Source organism: Galeopterus variegatus, unplaced genomic scaffold (assembly GCF_000696425.1).
Source record: "Galeopterus variegatus unplaced genomic scaffold, G_variegatus-3.0.2 Scaffold1016, whole genome shotgun sequence".
NCBI lineage: Eukaryota > Metazoa > Chordata > Mammalia > Dermoptera > Cynocephalidae > Galeopterus > Galeopterus variegatus.
The window spans coordinates 239,837-256,432 of NW_007727127.1; the positions used below are offsets into that span (position 1 = coordinate 239,837).

The window sequence follows — 16,596 nt, forward strand, 5'->3', positions numbered from 1 at the left end:
CACACACACACACACACACACACACACACTCACACACACAAAAACAAACAACAACAACAACAAAAAAAACCCAGGGCGGGTGGGGGAGGAAGATATAACAACCACAATTTTCTTTTTTTTTTTGAAGTTCTTACAACAAGCAAATGGAGGGGACACACTTGGGTGGGAGGGGGGAGAGGGAGGGAGGGAGTTTTCGGTGATGGGACATAATAATCAAACACATTGTATATTGACAAAATAAAAATTCAAAAAATAAAATATAAATAAAAAATATTAAAAAATAAAATAAATAAATAAATAAAAATACTGATGCCTGGATCTCACCCTCAGAGATTCTTAAATAAAAAATATAAAAAAATAAAATAAATAAATAAATAAAAATACTGATGCCTGGATCTCACCCTCAGAGATTCGTTAATTTTACTATTTTGATTTAACTGGTCTAGGGTGTGGCCTCGTCATCAGGACTTTTTCAAGCTCCAAATGATTCTAATGTCCAACAAGGTAGAGAACCATTACTTTGGGGAATTTGTACTCTTTGAGAATACAAAGAAAATTTAGAGGGAAGAGTTAAACACACCTGTTCTTCCTCCACCACTCTCATATCTATCAGCAAATAAGCTACAACAGGAGATACGGGCTTTGTGTCTTTTCTACCCCAGATTCTGTTCCTGTCCTATCTGAGCCATCATGGTTTTCTACTACAACATTGCCTGAGGCTTTTACTGTTGAGTGGACTATGAGCAACTTCCCCAGTGCAAGTAGAAAACAGTCACCTATAGATGAAGAAGCTAAGACTGAGAAAGAATTCCTTCAAAGTCTACAGAAGAAATGTCCAGAGCAGTTCACAGTCACTTCCTTCAGATACTCATTTCTTACACACAGTTACCCAAATGTGAGTTGTGACTCCATAATCACGTATCACCAAGTTCTGTTGATTCTCACTCCTTAATCTCTCCCATACCAGTCTCCCACATGCCTTGCACGTTCAGGCCCACACCAGCATTTCTCATATAAAATCACTTTATTAGCTGCTATGGGTTAAGTGTGTCCCCCCAAAATTCATGTATTGGAAACTTGACTCCCATTGTAAGAGATATTAAGAGGGTGGGAAATCCAATTATGGAGTTAGAAAGGTGAAGCTTTTGAAAGATGATTAGATCTGAGGACTGAGCCCTAGATAATGGATAGCTCCATGCATGGAGTAAATGGATTGATGGTTTAATTAGTGGTCATGGGCATGGTGCTGATGGCTTTATAAGGACAGCGAGTGGGCAGGTTAACTCTCTTGCTTAGCCCATTCTTGCCATGTGATACCTGTGTTGCTGTGGAGAGTCACCACCAAGAACAAGGCCCTCACCAGATGTGTTCCCTGGATATTGGACTTCCCAGCCTCCAAAACTGTAATAAATTTCTCAGTTTCAGGTATTCTGTTGTAAGCAACAGAAAATGGACTAATACCATAGCCTTCAAATGTTCTCGCTCTGCACTTTGGCTAAACTCCCTTCAAAACATTTCCCACACTGCACAATGATCTTTTAAAAGGAAAATCTGATATTCTTATTGCTTGTTTTAATAATTACAACACTCCATTCCTTTTAGGATCAGGTCTACACTTCCCAAGCTCTATGACTAAACCATCTGCCAGTCCTCCGAGCATGTCACATAATCTTGGACCTCTCTATGCTTGCACAGCCTCCTCCTACACTATGAATTTTAAAAATTCATCTGAGGGATCATTTCTGTGCTACCCAGTCTGAATTATATGCTCGGCCAGTGTGTACTCCCACAGCAGCCCACGCTACCTCTGTCAGTGGTGCCTAACATGCTGCACTATGATTTCCACCAGCATTGACTGTGAGCTTATGCAGAGTGGGGACTGCATCTTCTGTCTCTTTGTTCTTTGGGTTTGGCACAGGACCTGGCACACAGTAGGTGTTCAGTAAATGTTTGTTGAGTGAACACTGCGTCATCTGACACGTGCACGTTTTGCACGCACTGTTGCTCTTTCCGGGGTACCTCCAGTCTCCATGCACAGTGTCACACCTCCACTAGAAGCTTGCTGGAGCACTCTTTCCTCTGTGAATCTTCCTGGACTTGGTTCCCAAGGCAGTGATGATCATGCCCACCTCATAGCCACCCCTGTAGTTCATGTATACTTCTAATAACAGTTCCTACCACTCTCTGCTGCAATTATGTGTCCTCGTGTCTGTCTCCTTTACTAGATTTTATGTTCCTAGTGGCAGCAACCTATTTTATTTATTTTCGTATTCTGAGTGCTTGTTATATAGTAGGCAACTAGTAACTAAGCTGTTATTTTTTGGCCCCCTTCCAATCTTTGTGTATACTTCTAATAACAGTTCCTACCACTCTCTGCTGCAATTATGTGTCCTCGTGTCTGTCTCCTTTACTAGATTATATGTTCCTAGTGGCAGCAACCTATTTTATTTATTTTCGTATTCTGAGCGCTTGTTATATAGTAGGCAACTAGTAACTAAGCTGTTATTTTTTGGCCCCCTTCCAATCTTTCTTTCACACCATGCCAGAATATTCTAGAACAAAATGTATGTCATATCTTTCTCCTGCTTAAAAATCTTCAATGACTTCCCTTCATCCACAGTGGTCTTTCCCAAAGTACAGCATCTGAACCCCTGGTAGTACACATGATGATTTACAGATGATACAAAACAGTTATTTTTATTTTAGTGGCTAAGTATTTTAATGGTGGTAGAAAAATTGAAGCCCCCCAAATGAATGATTTCATGGATGCTTTTGCTTGTGGTTCTTTAGATTTAAGTTAGTGATTTAAAATAAATTTAAAGAAAATATTGAGTAAGTAATAGTACATAGAGTACTCACACACCAAAAGTCAAAAAGTAATGATGTTTGGGAAACCCTGGTGTATAGGATTAATAAAATCCTATACATCTTTTAAATCCAGTGTGCAGGTCCTTCACATCAGCCCCCAACTGCCTTTTCGACCTGACTCCCTCTAGCTGCCATGAAGCATGATACACCTCATAACACTAATCTATGGGTTCCTCATGACCTCCCCCGACTCCTTTCAGACTATTCTTATATTCCAAAGGCATGATCCATGAAAGAAAGAATTGATGAGCTGGACTTAAAATCTAAGACTTCTGCTCTGCAAAAGCCACTGTCAAGAGAATGAGAAGAAAAGCCATAGACTAGGAGAAAGTATTTGCAAAGAAGTATCTGATAAAGGACTGTCATCCAACATACACTAAGAACTCTTAAAATTCACCAACAAGAAAACAACCTGACTAAAAAATGGGTAAAAGACCTCAACAGACACCTCACCAGAGAAGATACATAAACCAATAGCAAATAAGCACATAAAAAGATACTCCATATCATATGTCATCAGAGAAATACAAATGAAAACAACAAGAAACTCTACACACCTATTAGAATGGCCAAAATGCAAAACACTGACAGCACTGAATGCTGGTATAGATGCACAGCAACAGGAACACTCATTCATTGATGGCAGGAATACAAAATGGTATTGCCACTTTGGAAGACAGTTTGGCAGTTTCTTAGAAAGCTAAACATACTCTTACCATATGATCCAGCCACCATGCTCCTGGGCATTTACTTAAATGAAATGAAAACTTATGTCTACACAAAAACCTGCAGGTGAATGTTCACAGAAGCTTTATTCATAATTGCTAAAACTTGGAAGCAATCAAGATGCCCTTAAGTAGGTGAATAGGTGAGTAAACTGTGATACATCCAGGCAAGGGAATACTATTCAGCACTAAAAAGCATGAGCTATCAAACCATGAAAAGACATACAGGAAACTTAAATGCATATTATTAAATAAAAGAAGCCAATCTGAAAAGGTTACATGCCATATGATTCCAATTATATGACCTTCTGGAAAAGGCAAAAATATGGGAACAGTAAAAAGATCAGTGGTTGCCAGGTGTTAGTCGGGAGGGAGGGATGGACAGGCAGAGCACAGAGGATTTTTAGAGCAGTGAAACTATTCCTCCTGATACTACGATGGTGGATATGTGTCATTATACCTTTGTCCAAACCCATACAATAGTAAACACCAAGAGTGAGCCCTGATGTAAACTATGGACTCTGAGTGATAATGATGTGTCAGTGTAGGTTCATCAACTGTGACAAATGTACCACTCTGGTGGGGATGTGGATAATGGGGGAGGCTGTGCCTGTGGTGGGGGGGGGGGGCATAAGGAAACTCTGTGGACTTCCTGCTCAATTTTGTTGTGAACCCAAAACTGTTCTATAAAAATAAAGTCTATTAAATCAGTCAGTCAATCAATTCTTCACTACTTCACCATCACCATTGGTCTTACAGTGAAACCAATTAACGAAGCAGGTATGCCAGGCCCAGCGGGATCTGGCTTCCCTCCACATCACTGCCTGCCTCCCTCTTGCTGACTCTGCTCCAGCCACGCCTGCCTCCTTGCCAGATCCAGAGTGTCAGGCGTGCTACACCTCAGTGCCTTTGCACCAGCCATGCCTCCTGCCAGGAATGCTCCTTCCCCAGAGAGCCTGCATGGTTCCCACCCACCTTCTTCCAGCTCTTTAGTCAAATGTCACCTTCTCATGTGGCCTTCCCCATAACCCTATCTAAAAATGCAACTTCCCCAACCCTTCCTATTCTTCTTCTTGTTTTATTTTTCTTTTCTTTTAAATATTTTTTTTTTTCAAATTTTGAGGAGCACGGCTGGCCAGCATGGGGATCCAAACCCTTGACTTCCTATTCTTCTTCTTGTTTTATTTTTCTTTTCTTTTAAATATTTTTTTTTTCAAATTTTGAGGAGCACGGCTGGCCAGCATGGGGATCCAAACCCTTGACTTCAGTGTTACAACACTGCTCTCTAACCAGTTGAGCCAACCAGCCAACCCTCCTTCCTTACTTTTTAGCACAGGACTTATCACCATCTGATATACTATGTATCTTACTTCTTTAATGTCTTGTCTGCCTGTGAGGTCAGAGACCTTTGCTGTTCTGTTCACTGCTGTACCTCACTGCCTTCTGTATCAGAGAGCATAAGACTTGGTAGGTCCTCAATAATATCTGCCAGATGAACAAATGAATAGTTCACTGAGCATTCACTGGTGCTTCCAGATATCTTCCATGCTGTGTTCTTTCTCTGGAATGACACTCCTCCATGCTCACGAGGGGGAGTCCAACTCAACCTCCAAAACTCAGCTCAAGAATCCTCTCTTCAGTGAAGTGCTCCTTGGACCCAGGCAGACGGAGGTAGGAAGAGGTAGAGATCTCTGTATTACCACAGTGCCCCATTATACTTCTGGTGGGGCCCTTATCACAGTGTTTGTTAATCTGTGGGGCCCCTTTGAAACTCCCAACTCATCTTGTACTCCCAGTATCTTTGTACCTGGTATATAACAGCAGGCCCTTAAAAACAGTTGTGAAATAAAATCATAAATGAATGAATGACAGATAAAGCAATCAATAGGTAGCTCAATGTGAATGACATAGACATGTTTAATATACGTAACTTAAAGAATATACTTAAAGATACTCCTACTAAAGTCCCTTTAACATTCATACTTTTTATTATAGCTCACTTAAGATATACAAGTTAATTACTAATAATATCCAAAGTCCAAGACACTATAATTGCTTAATAATTAATGTTAAAAGCTGTGTTTGCTTTCATATTTCTCTTATGTTATTTCAAAGGTTTTTTACTTTACCTGCTATTTGTGTTTCCATATCCATACTGGTTTAGCCTAGAGAATATCACCATGGGAGCTAAAGACTGAGCAGGTTTGGTAAACAAAGCATTGATGCCAAACCATTGAGGGAAGGGGTGACCTGGACCAGAGAAAAATAACATGGGTCTATATCACACAAATTACATGTGTTTATATGTACATATGTATAGGTGTACGTATATATGCATGAGTATATGTATATATGTATCAAGGACCTTTTTGTCTATGAAGTCCTCCTTGACCCTAAGTAGACAATAGTAGAAATAGTATATCATAAAATATTAACCCCTTAGTTATAAGGGGTTATAGAACTAAAAGAGCCTAACTCCAAGACCCAAAGCAAAGACAGAAGTAGTCTCTCAAAAGCTCATTAATTGGGAGCAATATGGTCCTGCTGTGTATTATTAAGTGCTCTATGTGTATTATTTCATTTAAACCCCATAGTAATCCCATGAAGAAGATATTACCACCCCGATAATATTTTAGAGATGGCAAAACAGAATAGCTTGTCCACAGTCACACAGCTAGTACATGGTAGAACTGGGATTCATGCCTAAGTTTTTCTCCCCAAATTTCATTCAGGATTACTTTAATGTATTCCTGGAAAGAATCTTGCCATATAATTTTTTTAAACAATCATGTCATGTAAAATAAGTCAAGTACATTGGCTGAATAAACTGAAATCTTGTCATATTTCAACTCATGATGGGAATCTTGCAACTAAGGAGGAGAAAAAAGAAGACAACAGGGCCAGCCCAGTGGCGCACTCAGTAGAGTGTGGCGCTTGGGAGCGTGGCGGCGCTCCCGCCGAGGGTTCGGATCCCATATAGAGACCGGTCCGCTCACTGGTTGAGCGCAGTGCGGGCGTGACACCGAGGGTTGCGATCCCGTTGCCGGTCCCGGTACGGGCGCAACACTGAGGGTTGCGATTCCGTTACCGGTCACGAAAAAAGACAAAAAAAAAAAAAGAAGACAACAGGCAAGAAAGAAAGAAGAAAAGAAAGAAAGAAAGAAGGAAAGAAGGAAAGAAGGAAAGAAAGAAGGAAAGAAAGAAAGAAAGAGAGAGAGAGAGAGAGAGAGAGAGAGAGAGAGAGAGAGAGAGTGAAAAAAGACAAAAAAAAAAAAAGAAGACAACAGGCAAGAAAGAAAGAAGAAAAGAAAGAAAGAAAGAAGGAAAGAAGGAAGGAAGGAAGGAAAGAAGGAAAGAAGGAAAGAAAAGAAAGAAAGAAAGAAAGAAAGAAAGAAAGAAAGAAAGAAAGAAAGAAAGACAAGGCCAGAGAATTAGAGGAAGTTTGATGTGGTGGTAAGAACTTGGGTTTCGTTTCCAGTTCTTCAATCTGCTGGTTATATTGCCTTGGGAAAGTGAATCCCTGAAGGGCCTTGGCTTCCTGGAAGTTAGGATCATTATGATTGTATGATGGTATAATTGCTGTCTGTCTTCCCCACTAGACTATAAGTGCCATGAGGGCAGGGACTACATCTGCTTTTGCTCACTACAATAGAAAGCATTTTTTCCCTCACATATTTAGGACTGTTGGCAAAAGCAAAAAAAAAAAAAAATCACTTCTAAAAGGAGACATTAACTATTCTACTTTAACCTAACTATACTCACTCATCAATCTTTTCACGGGCTTTTTCTCTGAGTATGGGTCCACGGATGGCAGTACTGTGCCATCTTCCTTGCATAAAACATATTCATATTATATGATCTACAGTTTCCACTGGCAGGTATAGAGACAACCCAAAGTTGTTTATAAAGCTATTTGAGTACAAATTATCTTTAGAGTTTTATGACTTCTCCCCAAAATATTTACAGTTCTCCCCACATCAAATTTGATACTAATATTTTTACAACTTATTTGTACCAAGTCTTCCACAACTTAGTTTTCATAGAAATAACTTTCATTTCACACTTATATTTCCTAAGTTTATAAAAACATAGTGCAATTAAATGTTGTAATTATAGTAACAAGTACATATGACATTAATAGATTTGAAACTGAAAGCACTGACCCTTGGTAAGGATACAACAGAAACTTGGGAGCAGAAAAACACAGGTGTCCTCAAGAGTGGCCACTGGGTCACAAACACAGTGCGCACCACGTGCATAAGTATGTTTTAGAGGAAGTTAAGAGCATCAGACAACCTGGAGAGTCCATTAAGACCTACTGTACTGTATCCCCAGCTTTTACCACACTGCCTGACACGTAGGAGGCAATCAATAAATATTTATTGAGTCAATAAAACCTGCCACTCAAGGCTGCCGTGAGACTTAAAGGAGCAAACAGCCATGCAGTGCATACACTCGGTGGCACATGGTAAATGTGGTGCTCTTTCCTTTCCAACTGTTGAGACATTTTATTTATAACCCATCTCATTCAAAAACAATTAAAGATATGTAAGATGTTTACTGAAGTTACTGCTTGTTAACTTGTTCATTAAAAAAAAATGTGTTTTGAGCCTGTCACTTTTCCAGGCACGAGGGACACAAAAGAGAAGACGTGGTCCTGAGCCATAAGGAGCTCACCATCTTCCTCATCACTCCAAATATGACCTAGCAACGAAACCCAGAAATGTGAAAGGATGTACACAGAAAGGAAATCAAGCAGCTGGATTGGCAAAGCTTTCCTTGACTGAAGTTACATTAAAAAAGAAAAATAGAGTAAAAGTATTTTTGCAAAACTAATAAAGAACTTGCCTTTGTTATAAAATAACACATTCCTCTCTAATCTGCAAAATTGTGCACATACCAGAAAAAATTTGCCAATCAAGTGAATTTTATAGCCGATCTAAAACACTTATAAGCATACCAAAGAACAGAACATCAGCTCAGACCTTTTCAAGTAAGAAAGGATAAGATGGACCTTGATTTTTAATTTTAACTCATGAGATGGCACAGAGTAAAGGCCATTTTCCTTCTCGTCCTGTGTGACAACTCATACTGCAATATGTAGAATATAAAGATAACCGAGATTTCACTTTGGTTTCTGAGAATTAACCCTGTTGTATTGTTGGCTATGTGATTTTGAGGGATAAAAAATTATGATGTCCTTTCAGAAGTGAGGAAAAGCTGCCCAGGGCAAACAAGTATGAATACGCTATTATATTCCACCCCCTCATTCCCAATGATGCCTCTTATGATTGTCTTTCAGATATGTAATTTGTAGTGGCAATATAATGGACATACGGAGACTCTGATAGGTCCTGCCTACATGTGATATTTTTGTAGCTACTATTTGAGTAAATATAAATTTTGAGGGATAAAAAATTATGATGTCCTTTCAGAAGTGAGGAAAAGCTGCCCAAGGCAAACAAGTATGAATACGCTATTATATTCCACCCCCTCATTCCCAATGATGCCTCTTATGATTGTCTTTCAGATATGTAATTTGTAGTGGCAATATAATGGACATACGGAGACTCTGATAGGTCCTGCCTACATGTGATATTTTTGTAGCTACTATTTGAGTAAATATACTTACTGCTGATTGAACTTCAGTAAATCTGCATCAACTCTGTCAGCTAATGGCAGGTTAAACAAGCAAAAAGAAGCCTGCACAATCACCCTAGAAAAAAAATTTAAATACACATATGAAAATTTTACCAGTTGAAGGCACGTTAAAAAGAAATGAATGAAGGTTGACATTTGGTTTGCAAGAAGAAAATAGGTAATAATACACTATAAAAGGAAATATATATTGTTGCTTTGCCTCCCACAGATTTGTTACCCCTTTTCCCCTGGGTGACAGAGCTGCCAAAGATTACTCAAAGCCCATCTCTTCTGAGCAGTGAGAAGCCTGGAAAAGGGGTTAATCTCCCGGAACCCTCAAGAGTGAGGCATTCCTTCCATCTGGGAAATTAACCACGAATTGGGGTTCTTTTCCTGCATTTATTCTCCAGACCAGGAAGCTCCAGGAAGAGAACATAGGTGGGGTTTTTGCTAAGTACAGTTTAACAAGTTTAACAATAGCAGCTGGTAATATTCAGTAAGGTGACATTCTATAATGCAGTTAAGTCATCCACTAACAAAAGCTTGATTTTAGCAAACATTCTCTTCTTACAGCAATTTCCCAGTATCTTTACATAACAATCAGTAACCTGTCTGTCTTTGAGCCAGCAACCTTGCTGTGTTACAATTCTTTATCTTACAACCGAGACTATATAGCCTGGGAAAATTTCCTGTCCTTTGCAAGGTCAACATTTGAAACTGCAAGGCTTTGGAAAACTCGACTCTGTGAATTATTACATTTGTTTTATGCATACTTCACATATATTAGGCACACACTTCTATCCCCCCAATATTACATATACATGAATATATAACTATCTTTTCTTTTTTGTGGCTGGCTGATATGGTGATCTGAACCCTTGACCTTGGTGTTATCAGCACCACGCTCTACCAAGTGAGCTAACTGGCCAGACCCTATAATTATCTTTTAAAGTGAAATAACTACTTTCACTTAGAATTTTTAAAAATGGTTTTTATGCTTTTTCCCAAATGGTTTTTATGCATTTTTCCCAAATGACTTCATGCTCATTTAATCTGCTTAAATTATGGATAGATTCTAAAGGAAAGAATATGCCCAGGGAAATTCATCATAAATCTTTCTCTTGATATCAAGAATAGGGTAAGATCCCCATACCAGCCAGCATCAAATAATAAAAATAAAAAATGAATAGAATAAGCTAAGAACTGTTAGGCAAATAACATCTTAATTATGATGGGAGAATGAAAATGGAAAGGACAGTTTAAGTAAAAAAAAAAAAAAGAAAAAAGCAAACAAAAAATTCTCATTCTAAAAACCACCATAAAAGTATCATTTTAAATATATAGCCACCCTTACAGACTTAAAGAATAGTTATCTATGTGGAGTTCCAATGTCTTGAAGTTTAATAGAGATTCAATCATTTGGGTCAACTACTACACTCTCCACTACCAATTTGTTCAAAATGCAAATAAATCTTCATGAAAAATTTTTAAAATTGTTCCAGCAGGGTTCTGGAATAGGATTTATTAATTCATTCACTCAGAACACATTTTCTAAGGACCAACTATTTGCAGGGACTGTGATAGATAATGAGCCAAAGTGATAAGAGACTAGACCCTATTCACAATATACTCAGTCCAGTGGGGACCAGATAGTCCCAGGCAGAGGGATAAGAACTACAGCAGAGATAAGCATAGGGAATTGGGGTCACATAGGAGGGGTATCTAAACCAGGTGAGGAAATCAAAGAAGGCTTCCCAGAGATGCACAGGCACAGGGAACTGCCTCTGTTCAGAGGTGTCTGAACCAGGAACTGCCAAGTATTTTCTGCATGGCAGAGATTACAGTGCAAGTGCAGGATAAACAAGAAATGAGGATGAAGAGGCAAAGAGTGCCTACGTAACAAAGAACTTCACATCATCATATCCCGAAAGCAATGAGAAGCCACTTGAGATTGTTAGGCAAAGAAATGACATGTGGTCCTAGAAGCAATATGGGAGAAGGGCTTGGAGGGACTGGAAGATAGAGACAAGGGGACCACAGAGGAGGATATCTGATATCCCATGAATGAGATGATGAGGACCTGACCTAAAGCGATGGCAGTGGAACCGAGGAGGGACAGACCCGGGACATATTAGAGAGAAAAATGCTAATACTTGATTGTGTGTTGGATGTAGGAATCAAAGGAGAGAGAGAAGGCAAAGACAACTTCTCTGTCCCTGACTTGGGCAACTAGATCGACAGTACAGTCATTTCCCAAGACAGCAAACAGAGGCAAAAGAGCGGACTGGGGGACAAGATCTTTGACTTGGATGTGCTGAATTGAAGATGCCTGTGGTGGGGGAGGAGTGGGAGCTTGGGGAGGAGAGAGGCTGCAGAAGTAGGAAGAAGAGTTGAAGGAGGAATAGAAGCGCAGCCTCTTTTATACCTGGCTGCAGCATTTACTAAATGTTACACTTGAATAGGTTAAAAAAGGGAACTTAACCTTACTACAAAATTAAGTGTATAAAATTCCTTAAAAAAAAATAAGCTGTTAACATTCAGACAATTGGGCAGAAAGGTGTGATGATCCTGCCTAGAAATGAATCTTAAACTCAGATCAGATCAAAGATGTTTCACTGCATACAGAGGGAATGGCAAGAGCTGGTGTAATTCTGAGATTGGAACTGGCCCTTACTTACATGATAATAGTGAAATAAAGAGCCAAACAGTAATAGTACTGCTGTCCCAGAAGTAACATGATGATGGAGGCTGTTCCTTCTAGGTACAAAGAGATTAAGATAATCCTATAGTAACCAAACTCCTTCAGCCAGGACTGACTGGTAAGCACAAGGCACTGGAATGGAAACAGATTGACAACGTGTTCAGACAGAACTCTGTGCACTATGCTTACTCTTACTCATGCTGAAGACAAAATAAATGTTCTCATTACAAAATAAATTTGCTTCTGGGCCGGCCCGTGGCTCACTCGGGAGAGTGCGGTGCTGATAACACCAAGGCCACGGGTTCGGATCCTATATAGGGATGGCCGGTTCGCTCACTGGCTGAGCGTGGTGCTGACAACACCAAGCCAAGGTTTGAGATCCCCTTACCGGTCATCTTTTTAAAAAAAATAAATAAGTAAATTTGCTTCTGAATTATAGTATCAGTTGAAACAACTATCTTGGTTAGAGATGCTATTATTCATATATACATGAAAAATCAATTATGGATAATAATATTCTATAAATAATAAATAAACAGCTATCGTTTGTTTTCTATAAAACAAAACAATCCAGGAAATATTCCCTAATTTTTTATATTCACACTAACTAACATGAAGAGATTTTATTAAAACTGACCATATGAAAGAATTCATCACTTAGTAACAAACATCTAATTCAAATCTAAAATAAATCCAAATTTTAAAATTTGGAGTTACATCCCAGAGTTCACCTAACACACAGTAGGTGAAAGAAATACTTGTTGAATGAATAAATTAATTAAAATGTCATTATTCTTCTTACTCTAATATAAGTCTAAAATGTACTTTTTACTCTTTTAAAATCAAGCATCAAAGGTAAACAATAGTTTACAATTCTATCTGCATTTCTTCTGGTTGTGTTTCCTGCCTAACCTTACATATTTTCATAATTCTAACATATTCATGTTTAGAGCTCAGACTTAGATTTCTTTTCCTGCATTTCTTGCTACCAATGAAAAAGCTCATTTCTCTAGACTGGAAAGTTTGTGCTAAATATATATATGTACATTAACAAAGGTCAGAAGATACTCTTTGTTTCCAATAAAAAAGCATATTGTTTAGCTCTGAAAAGTTTTCACTACCTAAATGTACATACTACCTAAATGTACATTACAAGTAGAAGAGAATTTTGAATGATGTAAGTAAAATACAAATGTTCTTTAATAAATATGAGGGTTGTTTCCCCTGACTGATTTTTTGGCTTACTTTTCTACTTTCAAGGAACAAGAACTCATTTTCTGGATATTAAAAACAATGGCCCAGTGATTGATGTGATCCAAGGCATTTCTTTTTTTTTTTTTTGTCTTTTTTCGTGACCGGTAAGGGGATCGCAACCCTTGGTGTGGTGTCGCCCACACCGCGCTCAGCCAGTGAGCGCACCAACCATTCCTATATAGGATCCGAACCCGCGGCGGGAGCGTTGCTGCGCTCCCAGCACTGCACTCTCCCGAGTGCACCACGGGCTCGGCCCCAAGGCATTTCTTAGAGTTCTGTAAGAGAAAGTATATATAACACCCCAGCAAGTCCAATTATATTCCTGCATATAACATTATAAAGTAACACATTTCTATATATTGAAGTGTCATCTTCTCAATCGTTTACACATAATTATACAAAATACAGGAAGTTGACAATGTAAGAAATGTGTAGCAGAGTGAAAATGCAAGATTTTGAAATCAAATGCCCTACGCCAAAGAAACTTAATTCTAAACAGAGAGATGAAGACAGTGCTGTGCTTTCAAAGTCAAATAAATATCTGCTGCATTGAGCTGAATGTACATAAGAGCTAACATTTCAAGAGTGTTTATTTTGTGCCAGGAACCGTTTTAATGCTTTGTATGTTTTAATTCATTTAATCCTCCTAGAAATTCCATTAGGTAGTGACTATTTTTATTCTCATTTTACAGATAAGGAAACTGAGACACAGAGAGACCAAGTAACTTATCTAGGGTTGCACAGCTAGTAAGTGGAGAGTCAGACTCCTCCTGGGCACTACCGAGTCATGCTCTTAACTCAGTTACTATTCTGCCCCACTGAGGGGAGAGGGATGTAGAAGAATGTAGAACTATTAAAACAGTTATTAGAGAGAAAGACACATGTTCATTCTTTTCTCCTTTCACTTATTCAAGAATGCCATTGAAAAGACAGCCTGAGAAAATGAAAATATAGTGTTCAACCTTTATTACTATACAAAGTGTTAAAGAATATGAAGACAAATGACTCAATTTAAAAAGAGACAAAAAATGTGAACAACTAATTTATAAAAAGATGTAAGGGCAGCAAGCAACATATGAAAAGATGCTCAACATCGTTAGTGGTCATTAGGAAATTACAAATCAAAACCACAATAAGATACTACTACATACCTACTAGTATGGCTAAATTTTTAAAAATTGACCATACCCAGTGTTGGTGAGAATATGGAGCAACTGGAACTTTTATACACTATGGGTAGAAATGTAAAATGATACAACCACTTTGAAAACATTTGGCAGTTTCTTTAAAAGTTAAACGTACATCTGTCATACGACCCAGCCGTTCTACTCCTGGGTATTTACTCAAGAGAAAGGAAGTCATATGTCCATACAAAGACACAACTGCCCACAGTAGCTTTATTTGTAATAGCCAAAATCCAGATACAACCCAAATGTCCATCAAAAGATGAATGAATAAACAAATTGTGATATATCCATATAATAAAAAGGAGTGAAATAGTGATATTCACAACAGACTGCAGGAGTCCAAACCAAAAAATAGTACATATTGTATGAGTCCATTTATATAAAAATCTAGAAAGTACAAACTAATCTATAGTGACAGAAAGCAGGCTGGTGGTTGCCTGGGGATGAGGGAGGGCTGGAGAGAGATTAACAAAGGAACACAAAGAAACTTTGGACAATGATAGACATATTAACTATTTTAGTTGTGGTGCTGATTTCATGGTGCCGTGAAAATGTACCAAACTGAACAGTTTAGGTATGTGCAGTTTTCTTTTGTAGGTAAATCATACCTCAATAAAGCTGTAAAAAACGAAACAAAACTAACATACAAAAAAACCCTGCCCTTCTTTCAACTCTTATGTTTTTCCAAATATTTAATAAAGCATGAAAAACAAGAACAGGAGCTTGTATTAAAAGCTGTTAAGATAGTTCATAATAGAAAACTACTGGAAATAGCCTAAAATCCATCCATACAGTTAGATTATAGAACACATACAATTTATGCCAACACAGCTATTAAAAATTAAAATAGATTTATAAGTGACATGAAAATTTCTATAACCTATTAAGCTTAAAAAGTAGAACACAGAAAATTCACGGGTGAACTCATTTTATTTTACAAATTATATGCATAGTTTTGTTTTAAAAACCCCTGTCAGAGAAATATGGAGAAGATAAGAAGTGGGTAGTAGTTTTGATTTTAAGTGCTTTGGTAGTATATGAAATTCCACAACAAACAAGTATTATTTTTGTAATAAAATATAAAGAAAAAAAGAGGAGTTATGATTTTGTCAAAAACATAGCAGTCCCTCCATCAGAATTCAACCATACAGTGATCTCTACCAGAACATGGCTAAAAACTAAAAGGAGAAAAAAAAAAACATCTATGGGAACCACTAAAACAAAATGACTAAACTTACATACTGAGTAAACCTCATGTACTTTACTCATAAAAGCCCTTCAGGTTTCCACTAAATACATATCTGAATACTTAAGAATAAATATAACAAAAGAAGGGGGAAACTGCAAAACATTGTTGAAAGAAATTTTTATAAATATAAATAGATGTAAAAACATTCCATGTTCATGGATCAGATTTAACATTAAGATGGCAACAGTACCCAACTTGATCTACAGATGCAAAGCAATTCCTACCAGCATTCCAGCTGACTTCTTTGTAGAAATTGACAAACTGATTCTAAAATTCATATGGATTTGCAAGGAACCCAAAATAGCCAAAAACGATCTAGAAAAAGAAGAATGAACTAGGAGGACTTACACTTCACAATTTCATCAAGAAAGTGAAAAGACAACCCACAAAATAGGAGAAAATTTTCACAAATAATATACCTGATAATAGATTGTATCAAAAATATATGAGGAACCTCAACACAGTATTGGAAGTATTAGCCAGAGCAATCAGAAACGAGAAGGAAATAAAGGGCATCCTGATTGGAAAGGATGAAGTCAAACTGTCCCTGTTTGCAGATGACATGATCTTATATATCGAACAGCCCAAATCATCTATTAAAAAACTCTTAGAGGTGATAAAAGAGTTCAGCACAGTAGCAGGATACAAAATCAACACACAAAAATCAGTAGCATTTCTATTCACCAATAGTGAACAAGCAGAAAGAGAAATCAAGAAAGCCTGCCCATTCACAATAGCCGCCAAAAAAATAAAATACCTACGAATTGAACTAAGGATGTGAAAAATCTCTATAACGAGAACTACAAACCACTCCTGAGAGAAATTAGAGAGGATACAAGAAGATGGAAAGACATCCCATGCTCCTGGATTGGAAGAATCAATATAGTGAAAATGACTATACTTCTCAAAGTAATCTACAAATTTAATGCAATCCCCATTAAAATTCCAATGACATTTTTCACAGAAATAGAA

General features: G+C 37.8%; 1 protein-coding gene across 1 annotated transcript in view; it reads right to left on the minus strand.

Annotated features, from left to right (window-relative positions):
• The window catches only part of LOC103591722, a 38,234-nt gene that overhangs the window by 14,298 nt on the left and 7,340 nt on the right, over window positions 1-16,596 (minus strand). The window contains 3 exon segments of the mRNA XM_008574233.1: window positions 5,723-5,869; window positions 9,226-9,309; window positions 11,912-12,066. Coding sequence (XP_008572455.1) covers window positions 5,723-5,869; window positions 9,226-9,309; window positions 11,912-12,066 — 386 coding nt within the window.